General features: G+C 41.3%; 1 protein-coding gene across 3 annotated transcripts in view; it reads left to right on the plus strand.

Moving 5' to 3' along the window:
* Positions 1–14,285, plus strand: part of LOC131685845 (uncharacterized) — a 226,212-nt gene that overhangs the window by 96,941 nt on the left and 114,986 nt on the right. For all 3 annotated transcript variants that reach the window (XM_058969833.1, XM_058969834.1, XM_058969836.1), the window contains exons 5-12: positions 398–617; positions 682–821; positions 881–1,005; positions 1,066–1,477; positions 1,536–1,663; positions 11,892–12,104; positions 12,169–12,319; positions 12,384–12,462. In XM_058969833.1, the coding sequence (XP_058825816.1) occupies positions 398–617; positions 682–821; positions 881–1,005; positions 1,066–1,477; positions 1,536–1,663; positions 11,892–12,104; positions 12,169–12,319; positions 12,384–12,462 (1,468 nt within the window). The remainder of the gene's footprint in view (positions 1–397; positions 618–681; positions 822–880; positions 1,006–1,065; positions 1,478–1,535; positions 1,664–11,891; positions 12,105–12,168; positions 12,320–12,383; positions 12,463–14,285) is intronic.

Here is a 14,285-nt window from a genome sequence, read left to right on the forward strand (position 1 = left end):
CAAGGTGATTATCATGGGAAATTTCACTCAAATTATAAACCGACCCAATAAACAGAGCTGTAAATAATCCTATTACCCTTGACATAGCGATAGAAAACGTGCAAAATAACTGGAGCAGTTTGAGTCTTGTTTTATACCATGTTATCACCCGTTACACTATATTATATGTACCTACTCATGATGGTAAACTTTATCTTATCACTTTTCGCCACTCTCGAGACTGATATCCGGTTTGGGCTTGTTCGATAGGCGATGGAAGCATAAAACTGAACACACTCTAGCGATACGAGCCTAAATCGAATTTCATCCACCGATACATTATCAAAAAGTTGTTTTTGGGAAAGGAAACACTTGCTTATTGTTTGTTTTTTTCTTCTTTTTACTTCTATCTTCACAGGTTCGATGTGTACCGGAGAATCAGCGGAAGTACCAGATAAGGAAGCGTCAAACCACGCAAGAGCGTGCGGCGACATTCGTCTGCTATACGTGCGGCTCCGATACGCCTTCGTCGCAGCTGCGGCTGGTATATTGCTGTCCCAATGCTGAACGGGAGCCCTATTTTCCTTTTATCAAAACGACGAAAGCACCGGCCAATGCTAGTCCGATAAGTCCTCAAGGTATGCTACATATTGTTTCTCGTGATGGCCCCCTCTAAATTTGGTCGTGATCTCATCCTTGTAGGAATGGTGCAAATATGTTCAACGTGCAATAAAAAGAACGCTCCTCTAGCCGAAGGTGGCACCGTCAGCAATGTCGAAGAAAGGTATCCGTCTCCTACGAAAATGACGTCTAGTGTGATAAACGAGGTTGTTCGATTTAAGGTGTGCTTTTGATAGAATAATTATCAATCAACGAATAACTTTTACATCTTCCCTTTCAGCCTTATGAATCTGCCTCAGCCCTTTCCGGACCGTTACGGGACCAGAAGGACTACCGAAGAGATTCAAGACCAAATTCACCGCCTCACCCTTTAGGACCAGTTGAAAACGGTCAATTTTTTTATTCGTAATAAAGACCATCTTCGCTCCTAGCAGATCAACTTCTAATCCAACCACTCTCTTTCAGATGTTATATTTGTAAGAAAAGTTTCCCTCCCCAATCGATGGAATGGCTATCGACGAGTGCCGAACACATGAATTCGCATGCAATGCATTTTCCCTGCCTCAAAGGCAGCAGTGATCAGGGCCCGGGGCGGGTGTTATCGTGCAAATCCTGTGTGCACAATCTGACCATCCAGTGGGAGACGATGGACGCCGATCGGGTGCCGCTGGAGCATCGCAAGTACATCATTCCGTCACCGACGCCTAACTCGGTATCGCCTACCGGTTCCGCCGGGCAGCATCGAGCGCCGATCGCACTGACCACGCCACCGTCCACGCCGGTCGGATCGAACGCGGCCAGCACCTCCGTTTACTGTTTTGTTTGTGGTCTCCATTCGGAGTTGAGCTTTGCTAGATTACTATATGCCAAGAGAGAGGTAGGTGTACGTTGCCTTGAACTTGCTAGAACTAATTGATGCTCTTTTTTCATTTTAGGGTTCTAGACCGTATTTTCCTTTTTTGTTGAAGCACAAGTCGCACCCGAACGCGGAACAGTTACGTAGTGACAGCTCGGCGTTGGTTTGCACATTTTGTTATCACTCGCTGTTGAATCAATGGCGGAAGTAAGTATTAAAATGTAAACCTTGTTTCGGTGGGTAGCAAAAATACTGCGCAGTTGGAGAAGCTTACATGGGAACAAGAGGGCAAATTAACACGAATATTTGTAATACAACACTGTACATTTTTCGAAGTATTGGCGCTTATTTGATATCAGCCGTTATATATAATGTTGGGAATTATCATAATTTGCGGACGTTTTATTAACAATTTTTTGTATTTATATATCATATTTTTAGATTCATTGTTTGTTCAAAAACTTCTTAATTAATAAAAAGTTCTCGAAAATATTTAAGGAACATATGCTTGTAGTATGGTGTACAACATGTAAGATGTTGACTAGATTTTGACGAATATCGGCTAATCCTAATTTCAGGTCTTGACTCATCTAATCAGAGAATCAAAACAAAATGGCTTATGTAGTTTGTAGAGTTGTAACTTGCCTTGGTCTCATTATTTTTTTCTATGGGGAAGCAATAAAGTGATAAAGCATTACCCCCATTGAAGAACATTTTTATCGATTCCTAATCTTACCAAAATTATCTACTTCAAATTTGTACCAAATCGGATCAGTCTAACCATCGATCTACCGTGCATGAAGTTTGAATGGGACTTTTCGAAAATTTTCACGGAGAAAGTTACACTGTATATACTGCCGTGATATGCATAACAGTCCCACCTGCATAGGAAATCCATAGCAAATGGGACTGTTATGCGTATCACGGCAGTATAGTAGATGCTTGTCGAGTGTAATTTGTCCAGAACTATTTCGTAGACTGTGCAAGTCGTTCCATCTTTAACAGAAGAAGTTTTTAAACTTTTAACACGATGGTGTCTCTATTTGTTTCACACGTGGTCCAAAAGCTTAATAATTATAATAGGTGTTTTTTTTCTATGTACAATGTTCACCAACTTATTTGTTTTGCGAAGAAATTGTTAAGTAGAGTTGGATAGTACGAATTTTAGTACACGAGATGCGCCATCTTTTGATGGAAAAATTTTGCCTCCACAACTTTGAACATTATTGTGTACTAATCTGCCCACGATTGCATATTTGTCCCATTTTCAATAGACTTTTAGACAATATTTTTAAACTTTTCAACTTTTAGACAATACTTTTAGACGTACCATTAAATTCATCTTTTTTTGAAAAGCAAATAAGTTTGTAAGAATCAACTACTGATCCACCACCACGCATTAGAAGGTTATGTGCCAAACTAACTCAGGTATAACTACGGTAAGAGTTAAGCGGTGTTATATGTTGCATACAGGGTTGCCACTATTTTTCAAAGAAATTCAATTTGGCATACATTTTAGTTTTCATGGAGTGTGCATCAATTGATTTTTGTAAAATTTAGGACATAATTACCCAAATTTCCGAAATGTGTATGTAGCAGCTTGTAAAACTTAAAAATCTGTCAGAATTGGAGATTTGTCTTTTTGTCTGGAAGTTGCCAAAACCACTGGCTGTGCCAGATAAATCTGGCATAAGGATTTTCACCATTTTCTCTACCCAAGATAGCGAAACTTTGCGCCTATAGGCGTTCGATATCACATAAACTTCAGAGGTAGTGTGCTATTAGGAGCTACAATTTCACTTCAAGTGGGAAATGTGGGTAAACCCTATTGAAGATTCCCTCAAATAACTTCTTGTCGAAGTTGGAACGTTTTACAGTTTGCCAAAATGTTGCAGAATATGAAAGGTAGGTATACAATGTCAATAAGGAATAATGAACCCATCTGACAAACACTATAACTCTCTAACACATTGATTATACCAACAGCTTTCTCTATAAATATGTCAATATATGAGAAACCGAAATTTTGGGTACCTGTTGTGGTGTTACTGCAACGCAGTTATTTATCAGATGATATGTTGTTCTGATTCCCAAAGATCGCATGAATAATACTCAGCATGCTGAATAGGCCATGCGATAATGTTGGGTTTGCAATATCTAGGCAGTCCCATGACTCAGAATGCTGCAATTATAGTTGGAAAAATATATCAAAATTTATTTGTACTTTCGAAACAATTTTCGTCACCTGATGGCATGTTCAGAAGAATATGTTGAACTAAGTGTTTTATGACAGCCTTACTCTCAAAACAGGACTAAATCCTTTTATAGCAAATGCTCTGTTGAAGAACCGACTCGATCGCTCAACATAAAGCCGTTAGCAATTGAAGATGTAAATTATAATAGCAATATGCAGAGAAATGGCGCAACAAATAAAGTTTTATTGTCTGAAATTACGTTCAGAGCCAACGATTTCAATGTAAACAGTTCAGATTTTCATTAGAAAAATTCAATTAGGGTGAGTTTCTACCAAAAATGTTAAATGGGACTGTTATGGCATAATTTTGAGAACTAATCACACTGGAGGTCATTTACCATTTTTTATCTAAATACATAATTTCAGACTGTGCGAGAAGTAAGGTCTTTTTGCTATAAATTTGGGCCGTGCTACTGCTGAACGTCCAAAATTTAATTCATTCTTCTTTACAAATTAATAAATAACATTTACGCTTAATGTGTTTTGAAATCGCCGGACTTAAACTAATTCATAGACCCTATGTTTGAGTAATCTGGGCAAACCAGTGGATCACTAGTTTCTGGAATCAGTAGTGTCTGGCTCAAATGGCACGTCCCCATCCTGGTCGGAGATTTGTGCCTTGCCAAGAATCGTCTTTTCATCATTTTCCTGATGGGAAGGATTGGGAAGTGGTAAGGGTAGGGGTAAGGAAAATAGCGACACAGAACAATTAAAACAGAGCATTCTGCACCCCCGAAGGGATGCTGAACGATCTGCACATGCCACAATAGCAAGAATAAAACTTCCAACCCCGGGAGGGATTTAAAATTTTTATTTAAGCAGTGATCGGATATATCAACACCCCCGAGGGGATATTGAGATAACAGAACAATAACAGCCCCGAAGAGATATTATCATTCAAGTACGGCTTAAACTATAGCTCTGTATCACACTGGGTTAAGAACCATAGCATATCCTTCAGTTTCAGTTCTCTGTACATAGGTTCATCTATGTATGGAGAACCAAAAATCCGCAACGCAAAGATCACATGAATAATACTCAGCGCGCTGAATAGTAGCCATGTGATAATTGAGTTGGCAATGTCCACTCAGTGCCCTGACTAGAATACTGCAATTGTGCTTGGAAAAATGCAATAAATTATTTGACATTTTCGGACTCAGATCCGGCAGAAAGCTGGTGGTAGAGCTGGTTCTGGATCAACGAAGTCAGTCGCAGCACCAGCTCTAGCCAATTCATCCGCTCATTCATTTCCAGTAATACCGGAATGACCAGGTACCCATAGAAGGTAGATAGCATTTGAAAGGCCAAGTTCTTCGATTTGAGTTCGACATGCGATTACTAATTTCGATCTCGAATTTGCCGAACTAAGTAATTTCAGGACAGCCTGACGGTCAGAGCAAAAATATATTCTTTTACCGCAAATTTTGCTTGGAATACGGTACAGTATCTACCAAGCAAATGAGATTGGTTTAATCCCATTTCATCACAATAGATACCAGCACCGGCTCGGCTGTCAGTATAATAAACTACGTATTCTTAAAGTTGCCGCTCCATCCAGCCAGACAGCCATTCCTCAAGAATAGGAATTCTCACATTGAAAGTTTTAAAAGGAAAACTACATGTGAGTGTAATGTCACTGGGAGCAAGTGTATACTCATCCCAAGTAACCATTCGGGGCCATAGTCGTGTGTGGCTAGTTGCACGAGCTATTGGGTTACTGTTCCAGAGCCCAGTAACCTTAAGACGGTATGCACAAGAAAGTGCATCTTATTTCAGAAACACATGTAGTGGTTTTATGTTCAAAGGTGCCTATAGAGCAGCAGTAGGTGTTGTCGAGAACGCACCAGTCATCGCCATCACGACCTGAAGATGGTTTAACTTTGATTGGATTGTCATGACTTCTCCCTTCTGCCACCAAACAAGGCACCCGTATGCCAGAATTGGTCTAACAATTGTTGTGTATGTACTTGGGTTTGAGTCCCTAAGATTTCCCGAAAGCCCGTCTACATCGGCCGGAGGCCATGCAAGCATTCCTGATCCTGAAATCGATGTGAGCTGCCCAATTAGGTTTTGAGTCAAGAATTACCCCATAACTCAACAACACATAAGGCTTGTTGCATCAAATCAAAAAGTGTGTTAATGTAATGTACCGGTGATCCTTATATGATAATCATCGGCGAAACCATACGTCGTAAACCCTAGCTCATTAAGTTTCCTCAACAAGCCACCGGCGACAAGGTTCCATGGAAGTGGTCACAGCTCGTGAAAATATCATTAATTCGGTGCCTCTCAAATTGGTATCTGAGCTGCCCCAAATGATGTGGTGGGCATTTTCATTACTGCCGATTATGAGAGGAAACTCATTTCTGCCACAGTATGATACAACCCTTTTGAAATCATCAGAAGGCGATGGTTCATTATGCGGAAAATATACCAAACAATAGACGTAATTTTAACCATAGCACGGGTCGCATGGCGCTATGGAATTGGGGTTCCCTGTTTGGTAGGTTTTTACCACCGGAACAGGAAGTCCGTAGTGTAATTCTTAGCTGATTGAATCAACCACTACCGACACTACACGGCTTATCTAGGGGAAGGAAGCTAACATTGAAGGACAGCTTAAATAGATGGTCGAACAGCTTGCGAGGGGCCGCCGCTTCAACGGCGGGCACTTCGCCTGGCAAATCCTCAGTGGCTTTGCACTGCTTCGGATCCTTGGTACCGGTTATTCGGCAAAGCATAACACTGGCTTCACCCCAAATGCTAGAGCAATGTAACAACCGATGATTTAATATATGTAAATTCATTCAATAAATCATCGTTTGAAAAATTTGGCGATCTCCAGAAATGATAGTTATCTATCGTTTGGATGGAACGGTATATAATTCGATAGAACGGCTCATGATATAACGAAGGATAATAGGGATAATTTTAATTATTTAAACGCTGCATGGAAAGCTAAAACTCACTGGCGATGATAATAATGATAACTAAAACAAAACATATGTCTGGTCGATCGCAGTTCTAGTGCGCTGCATCAACAAAAACACGTAAAATCTACACTATACTACAAAGTAAGTCATAGACAAACAATCCATGATTGCATATTCAAAAGAAAGCAAAATCGGTTATAAAATGTATTCACTTGAAATATAATCAATATAATTGAAAACAATACATTATTATTGCTTAGTGCAGCTTTAACCTTATGGGCCATTCACTGATAAACTACACATTCGTATGTTATGCCAAATGAGGGTGTGAGATTATTTGCCAAATGTCCGTTTTCCAGAAGTTAAAAATAATTATGCCAAATATCCGTTATGCCACATAACCCGCAGAATGATCCCTTCTCAGAATTATGCCATATGTCCGTTATGTCAAATGACCTGCAGCTCAATTCGGTTTCTCATCTTGCGCAGTTCAGAAGCTAGAAATTGCTCCGCTGCTATAACAGGACAGGCAATCAAATTTTACCAGTGCGCTGCATTGTCTAGTTGCACAAACAAAATTCGATATCTACTACCTAGTGTGTGAATCGTGAACAATCAATGAGTGACAATGCCAAGCCAGTTTATTGCTCGGTTCGGCCGAACTGTGTTTCCATTGATTTTTCGAAATGTCCGGTAAGACCATCGATCCGTGAAGTGGAGCAGTTGTTGAAGGTGAACATGAAGCTCAACATAGCAGAAGTCAATGCTGTGCAATTCCATCATCTACGTCATGAGGTACTGATTACATTTCAAAACATTAAACAAGCAGAATCATTTGCTACGCAGAATAACTTGAAGAACGTTGTCGAATGTAATCACATTTTATACAGCATCAGAACATACGTAGACCGTGACGCTATTGAAGTTAAGCTACATGACTTGGCACCGCGTACTAACCCCCTGTTATCAATCAAACAAATACGGTGAAGTGTTAACCATTACGGAAGACACATGGAGGAACTTCTTTCCAGGTCTCCGCAAAGGAGTTCTTGTGGTGAGAATGCGGCCGACAAAACCTATTCCATCATATCTGACCATTTATGGCAAAACACAAGGAGTTACATTTAATCAGCGTACATTGATCACGGAGCCAGAGCAGATTCCTACGTGCCAGTTCTGTGATCAGCCGCTACACCATGGAAAACCTTGTTCGGAGGCTGCTAAAGAAAGTGTATCTGCTACGAACAAGACCGATACACAGTCGTCGTATGCTAAACCACAACTGGTTGTTGAACCAACGACTGCGGATCGTGCATTAACAAACACTAACTCAACGATATGGCCCAGAACCAACTACTGTCACGAACAGCGAAATTACAATGATTTCACCAAATGCTGCTAAACTAACAAAACACAAATGAAAAAATCCGCCCGTGAGCAACATGAATGCAGTACCGATGACGACATGGACTCGAACGAAAACGCGAGGGAAAGCAAACTGAATGACCCTCTAGTTGCGGCAGACAAAGCAGCTGTTTCACCGCCAGGGAAGAAGATATCAACACGCAGCAGCAAACTGCGTCAACAAGACCCGATAGATAGCCTTAGTAAAAATTAACTTTTATATTTTTGCATATTGTAAAAATCAAAATAGACCCACGGCTCAGTTATGCTAATGCATTGAGCTGTGTCAAATAAACAAAAACAAGATGACCTGCAGGATGATCACGTTTCGAAATTAAGCCAAATGTCCGTTATAATATAAGTTCATTATGCCAAATAAATTTATGCCAAATGGCCTGCTTTCGATCAAGGGAGCACGTCCTTTGACATAAGTTCGTTAGGATAATGTTCATTTGGCATAACAGCAAGTGTCATATGCTTTCGTTTGGCATAATGATCGTTTGGCATAATTTTAAATATACATCAAATTCTCTGTCATATTAGGCGTTGGCGCCACATCGCTTTATATTTGGTGCTGTCCGCCATCGCTCTGCTCCGTCGGACTTAAACCACTTCAAACCCTATGTTTGAGTAATCCGGCCAAATGAGTGGAGCACGGGTTTGTTGGGACCGCCGCTTGCGACGGCGAGTCGACAGCCACCTCGCCCGGCGTATCCTCAGCAGCTTCGCGCCGCTTCGGATTCTTGGTCTCGATTATGCTCATGTCTGAAAGAAGAACCAACCCTTATGTTTAAGTAAACCGGGCAAATGGGCAGATCAACAGTTTGTTTATTTACGAACTTATTTTGCATGCAGATTCAAAGAACTGTTCATGTTTGAAAGAAGGAATCAACCTCTACGTTCGAGTAAACCAGGCAAACGAATGGATCAGCAGTTGCGAGGGCTATTTGGCATACAAATTCAATTAACTGCTCTTATTTGAAAGAAGGACTCAACCCTTATGTTTCCAACAAACTGCTGTTGATGTCGATGCCGCGAACAAATGTTGTTCCGAAGACGACGAAGTCGCTGGTGTGGTCTTTTGCTCTCAGCCAACAGCAACCGGGAAATCACAGCAGACCATTACGATGGTGATGATTTGCTCAATACCCAGACGCTGTAACGGGATATTGTGGAATCCTTTTGTTGAAATTATAACAATAGTAAATGATCCTATAAACATAGGGTTACCTTCCGTTGCATTTATTTTATATTTGGCATTTGGGGTTAATGACATTCGGGTAAATGGTCCATTCGGGTAAATGGTTTTCGGACAAACATCATTCGGGTAAATGAATTTCAGGGGAATGGCATTCGGCTGAATGTTATAGAACCCTATAATTAGTCCGCACAAATTCGATGCCGAATATACACAAGTATTCATGATTATGCCAAATGAACTTATTCCAAACGACGTACTTCCTCCGCCGTAATAGTGCGATGAAAACGCTCCACCATTACATTTGATTGCGGATGTTAAGCGATGGTGTATATGTCTCCAAGGAAATGCGTCAGCTCCTGAAACACTTCTCATTCGCATTGACGGCCCTGATCGGTGGTGACTGTTTCTGGAGTACCTACCATATCGTGAACTGCATCCTGTTAACAGGGCTATTGCTACCATTCGCGACGTCATGTCCTGAAACGGTACCGCCTCTGGCCAACGTGAAAATTTGTCGATGATTGTGAGCAGAGAGCGATATCCTTTGGATGGCAACACGGTCCCAACTAAATCGACATGAATGCATCGAAATCGAGCGTTACGAAAGTCGAGTTCGGTGAAACGGTGTGTCCGGAAATTTTAGACTTATGGCACTACTGACACTCTCACCTGGCCGCTTTAATGCTTGTGTCATATTCAATATGTGCCACAAACATTAATAATGACAAGTAAAATTGTGGACGAACGTCTAAAATTTTCCAGGATCCCTACATGTATTGGCTGCGTATGTGTAAACTAGACTAGATTTATGGCACTGCTGACACTCTCTGATAAACTTGTTTATGGATTTCCAAACAATACTATCGGTGCTGAGTTTTCTTGTGGCCCTGATTCCAGGATGTGCCAATCCATGTATCTGGGTCATCAACGCAACTCGATGTTTTTTTTCTGGAATGTAAGGAGCAATTATGTATGGAAACATCGCAATTTATCGGAGAAGATAATGCCGCAGTTGGAGATTAAGCCACGCTTTATAAAAATTTATCAAATCCTGTTACTTGTGGTCAGTTATTTTATCTGTTGCAATAGTGTTGAAATCGATTTTTGAAACAATTTCATTCACCCTTGACATTGCATCCGCGAGAATGTTATCTCTACCGCTGGTGTGGCGTATGTCCGTTGTAAACTCTACTACGTATTACAAATGCCTTTCTTCTTGTGGAAGACTCCTTTTTGGATCGGTAGTCATAGAATAAAGCAGTGGGAAAGGGTCGGTGAAAATTGAAAATTGTCTCTCTATCAAATGTCCAACGTGGTAAATATTCTCTTACATTCGAAACGATTTAGAAGATCGTGTACATGGGGAACAGGATACTGATCCGGGACAGTTGCTTTGTTAAGTCGCCGGTAGTCCTCCACGAATCTCCATTCTTTTTTGGAACGCAGTGCAATGCACTCGCCCAGTTGCTGTTCGATGGTCTGCTATTTCCCATTTCGCTGCTGAATTCTTCTTTCGCGGCTTTTAATTTTTCTGGGTGCATTCGACGAGGCTTGCATGCCACCGGTGGCCCGCACGTGATGATGTGATGAGTGACATTGTGCAAAACTTTCTATGAGCTAGTGACGGAGTACGGATTTATCGATAATTGGGCAGCATTTCGTGGAGGGGAGGGTTAGCATCGATAATGGTAATTTCCTGAACAGTAGCAGTCTTCAAACTTTCGGTACTGCGAAGATAGTTTGTGCCATCAATCAGTTGGCGGAGCCCCAAAACGATGAGCAGTCCAAATAGGGCCATTAAATCAGCACTGACGATTGCAGTATCAGCGTCTGCCACCAAAAATCGCTAAGTTAAAGGGCGTCGTAGGCCATGATCCACTGAAAGAAACTTGCTTCCAAATGTATGCGTTGATTTTCGTGCCATTTGCGGTATGCAACGAGAACCGGACTGCACCCTTGCGCTTATCAGACATAAACGCCGAAATTTAAGACACATTCGAGCCAGTGTCCATAAGAAACCTGAAACCTAGCAGTATGCTATCAAGTATAACTAGATGACGACTTGTGAAGTCGTCAACCCCTTGCGCCGCTTCTAGGAGGTGGCAAGCATGTTTTTGTACGACTGTATGAGCAGGGCTCTCGGCAATATTCTGCTTTTCTAATGATACCAGCAAATTGAATTGTTAAAATTTAACATTGTAGGGTGAACTTAAATTTTTGACCTGTATTGTATACCTCCACTTGACAGTCTATTTACCTATAGTAAAGATCACAGCCCCATGCTCCCACACCACAGTCTCTTTTTGAGCCATCAGTATAATATTCCAGGTTTCCTTCCGGAACTGGATGGTCCCATACGTCCATTCATTCCGGCAGGTTATACACAACCTTGAATGACTTGTCTAATCGGCAAGCAATCAGTTCCGAGAAAAGGTCGAGGATTTTAAGAAACCCCGTAAAAGTGCGCTCGTGTAACATCAGAGATCCTTTGACACATTTCTAGATGCTATTAAAGAAAAAACAGGATATTGAAGAGTTTCAACTGTTACTGTACGTGCCTTGATACCGTCGACTTTTCTTTCCGAATTGAATCTAAACTTCAGATACGGCCCTATTTATTTCAAATTTCCTTCTCAACCTCAGATATGAAGCTCAAAACACCGTTATCCCAAACAACCGCGAGTACAACTTCCACGATTACTGCTGTCACCTGTGCGGCATCACGACGTACCGGAAACGAGTACGAGCACTGCCGATCCGGGAGTATCCTTTCGTAGCAAATCGAAAAAGTGACGGACTGCTGCTGGAAAACGGCGACTACGCGGTAGTCTGTCTGGATTGCTACGAGGGGCTGAGGTGAGCGATACACAAAAGCACTCAAGTGGTCCGCATGTAATACTAATAACAGTACAATTGCCAGGCAACAGTCGGCGGACTACGACCGGTGGAACGTCGCGATCGAGAAGCGCGAGTACAACTGGGTTGCGCAGCCACCACCACCGGAGGACAGTCCGGATGTAGCTGTCGCCCGCCTACCGAGCGGGGAACGGACCGATAAAATCAACAAAAATGTAAGCCCTTTTAGACAACCGAGAAAAAATGTTTACATTAATTTTTGCTTTGGTTTCATTCCAGTCTCAAGCAGGTCTACGGCCAATACCAAATAAAAAGAACTGTTCTCCAAAGCAAATCGCCAACGACAAACGTGATGCATGTAAGTACAAAAAAACACTATGTTATTTGTTTTTATTTTATTGCAATGTGAGTTAATCAGATTACCCCCGGATGAGTTGGTCTACGTGGTTCAGAGATCAAATATTAACGGGGTCGTAAACCTGATACTGATTGTCGAAGAAGTAGTAACCGTACAAAAAGTTTGAGATGAGGAAAAGAAAGGATTGAAATATTTTGGAACAACGCAGTTCTCCATCGGTACTCAATTACGGATATTTTCTACTCCTTTTACTAAACTGATAGCGTCACAACGATACAATCAATGATTTGTTGCTCGGGAATGAGTATAATATAGAGCCCTCGAAACCGACTCTGATAGTCAAACAGTCTTTTTTTTCTTACACTATATTTTGCGAGAGATGCAGCAGCGTGTGATATACATATCTCCCATATTTTGAATATTGAGCTATTTTATTCTCATGTTTTTGAATCCTTAATTTGGCACGGTTCAATACGCGAGCTTTACGGAATCGAACATTGAATATTTACAAAAATCAATAGTAATAAAATCAATCTTAACGTGTTGCTTTGCACGCAATTTGCCGGTGCGCACAGGGAGCTATTTTCAGTGTCATCACATCGGTACAAGTCGTTTCCAAGAGCGATGGAGGAGCGCTTCATCTGGATCAGGTCATCCACGACATTACTGACTCACAGTCTCGAAAAGCTTTCGCTGCAGTTCGTTTAATCTTTCTAGCTCAGCTAACGGTGCCGTTTTTCTTCAGACGACATAAGGCCCTAAGCCATTAACAGAACCCGAGCCATTAGCAGAACCCAGCACGTCAAGAAGAATAGTCCGTTCTGCTTCATCTGACGTTTCGCCTCTGCATTGCTTTGGAGGTTGAATTATGTTGCATTGACATGCACGATCCTATTTGTCTCGCAAAAGTTCCGGCATCTCAAATCTTCCAAATATTTTGAGAAGATTCGAAACGTTGGCAGCTGTGGTACTGCGTTTGATCGAAGAGATTTCCAATCACTTGGTATAGATTTGCTGGTAAGAGTCGGGAGTGCTGTTGCAACCTGAGGAAAGCTTGTTGACGCGATAGAGCCCCTTGCGTTTGTTAATCGTGACAAACTTCCTACTTTACTTGTAGACCTCGAGTTGGAAGTATACATCGGAAAGATCGGTGCGGCCTAACATCGTTCAGTTTGCCATCTGATTGAATATGTCTTCCGGGAGTGAAAGTGGATAGCTGTTTGATTCGTGCATGCTGTTCAATCCTTTCGAAGCTGGCCGCCTCGCTTTTAATACACACTGATCGTCCGACTTGAGAGTAAGTTGCACTTGTAGTGCACAGATCAATACGTTTTGTTAACAAATTAGGGCCCCAACATTGACCCAATTTTGGCTGGATATTATAGTTATGACTGAGCCAAAACCTGCAGCTCGATTGGAGCTCCATTAATCGCTGTCTTACAAACATCCAACCGCACTTCTGATTTCTGACGATTACAGACTTGGTTGCGTGGTTCTTTGTTTTGCTGCTTCAACGTGATGTTGACTTGCAATACTCAGGAAAAAGTGAGCTTACCTTATTCATAGAGTACTAGAGTGCCACGGATCAAACCCTCTTACCTTTATTATGAATAGTTTGGATTTTGAAAAAAAGTCCCTGATCGTGCATTTTGGTTTGCACCTTTCTTTCTTGTACGTAGTTGAAGTTGGTGTAAAAAATGTAAAAATAACTTTGAAACGAACGAGTATTTTTACATATAGTCTTCAACAACATTATGTAGTTTTAATGCCTCCACATTTGTCTGGAACATCATTTGCACGACAAGAAAAAGTTATACACATTA

The sequence above is a fragment of the Topomyia yanbarensis genome, chromosome 2, assembly GCF_030247195.1.
Source record: "Topomyia yanbarensis strain Yona2022 chromosome 2, ASM3024719v1, whole genome shotgun sequence".
NCBI lineage: Eukaryota > Metazoa > Arthropoda > Insecta > Diptera > Culicidae > Topomyia > Topomyia yanbarensis.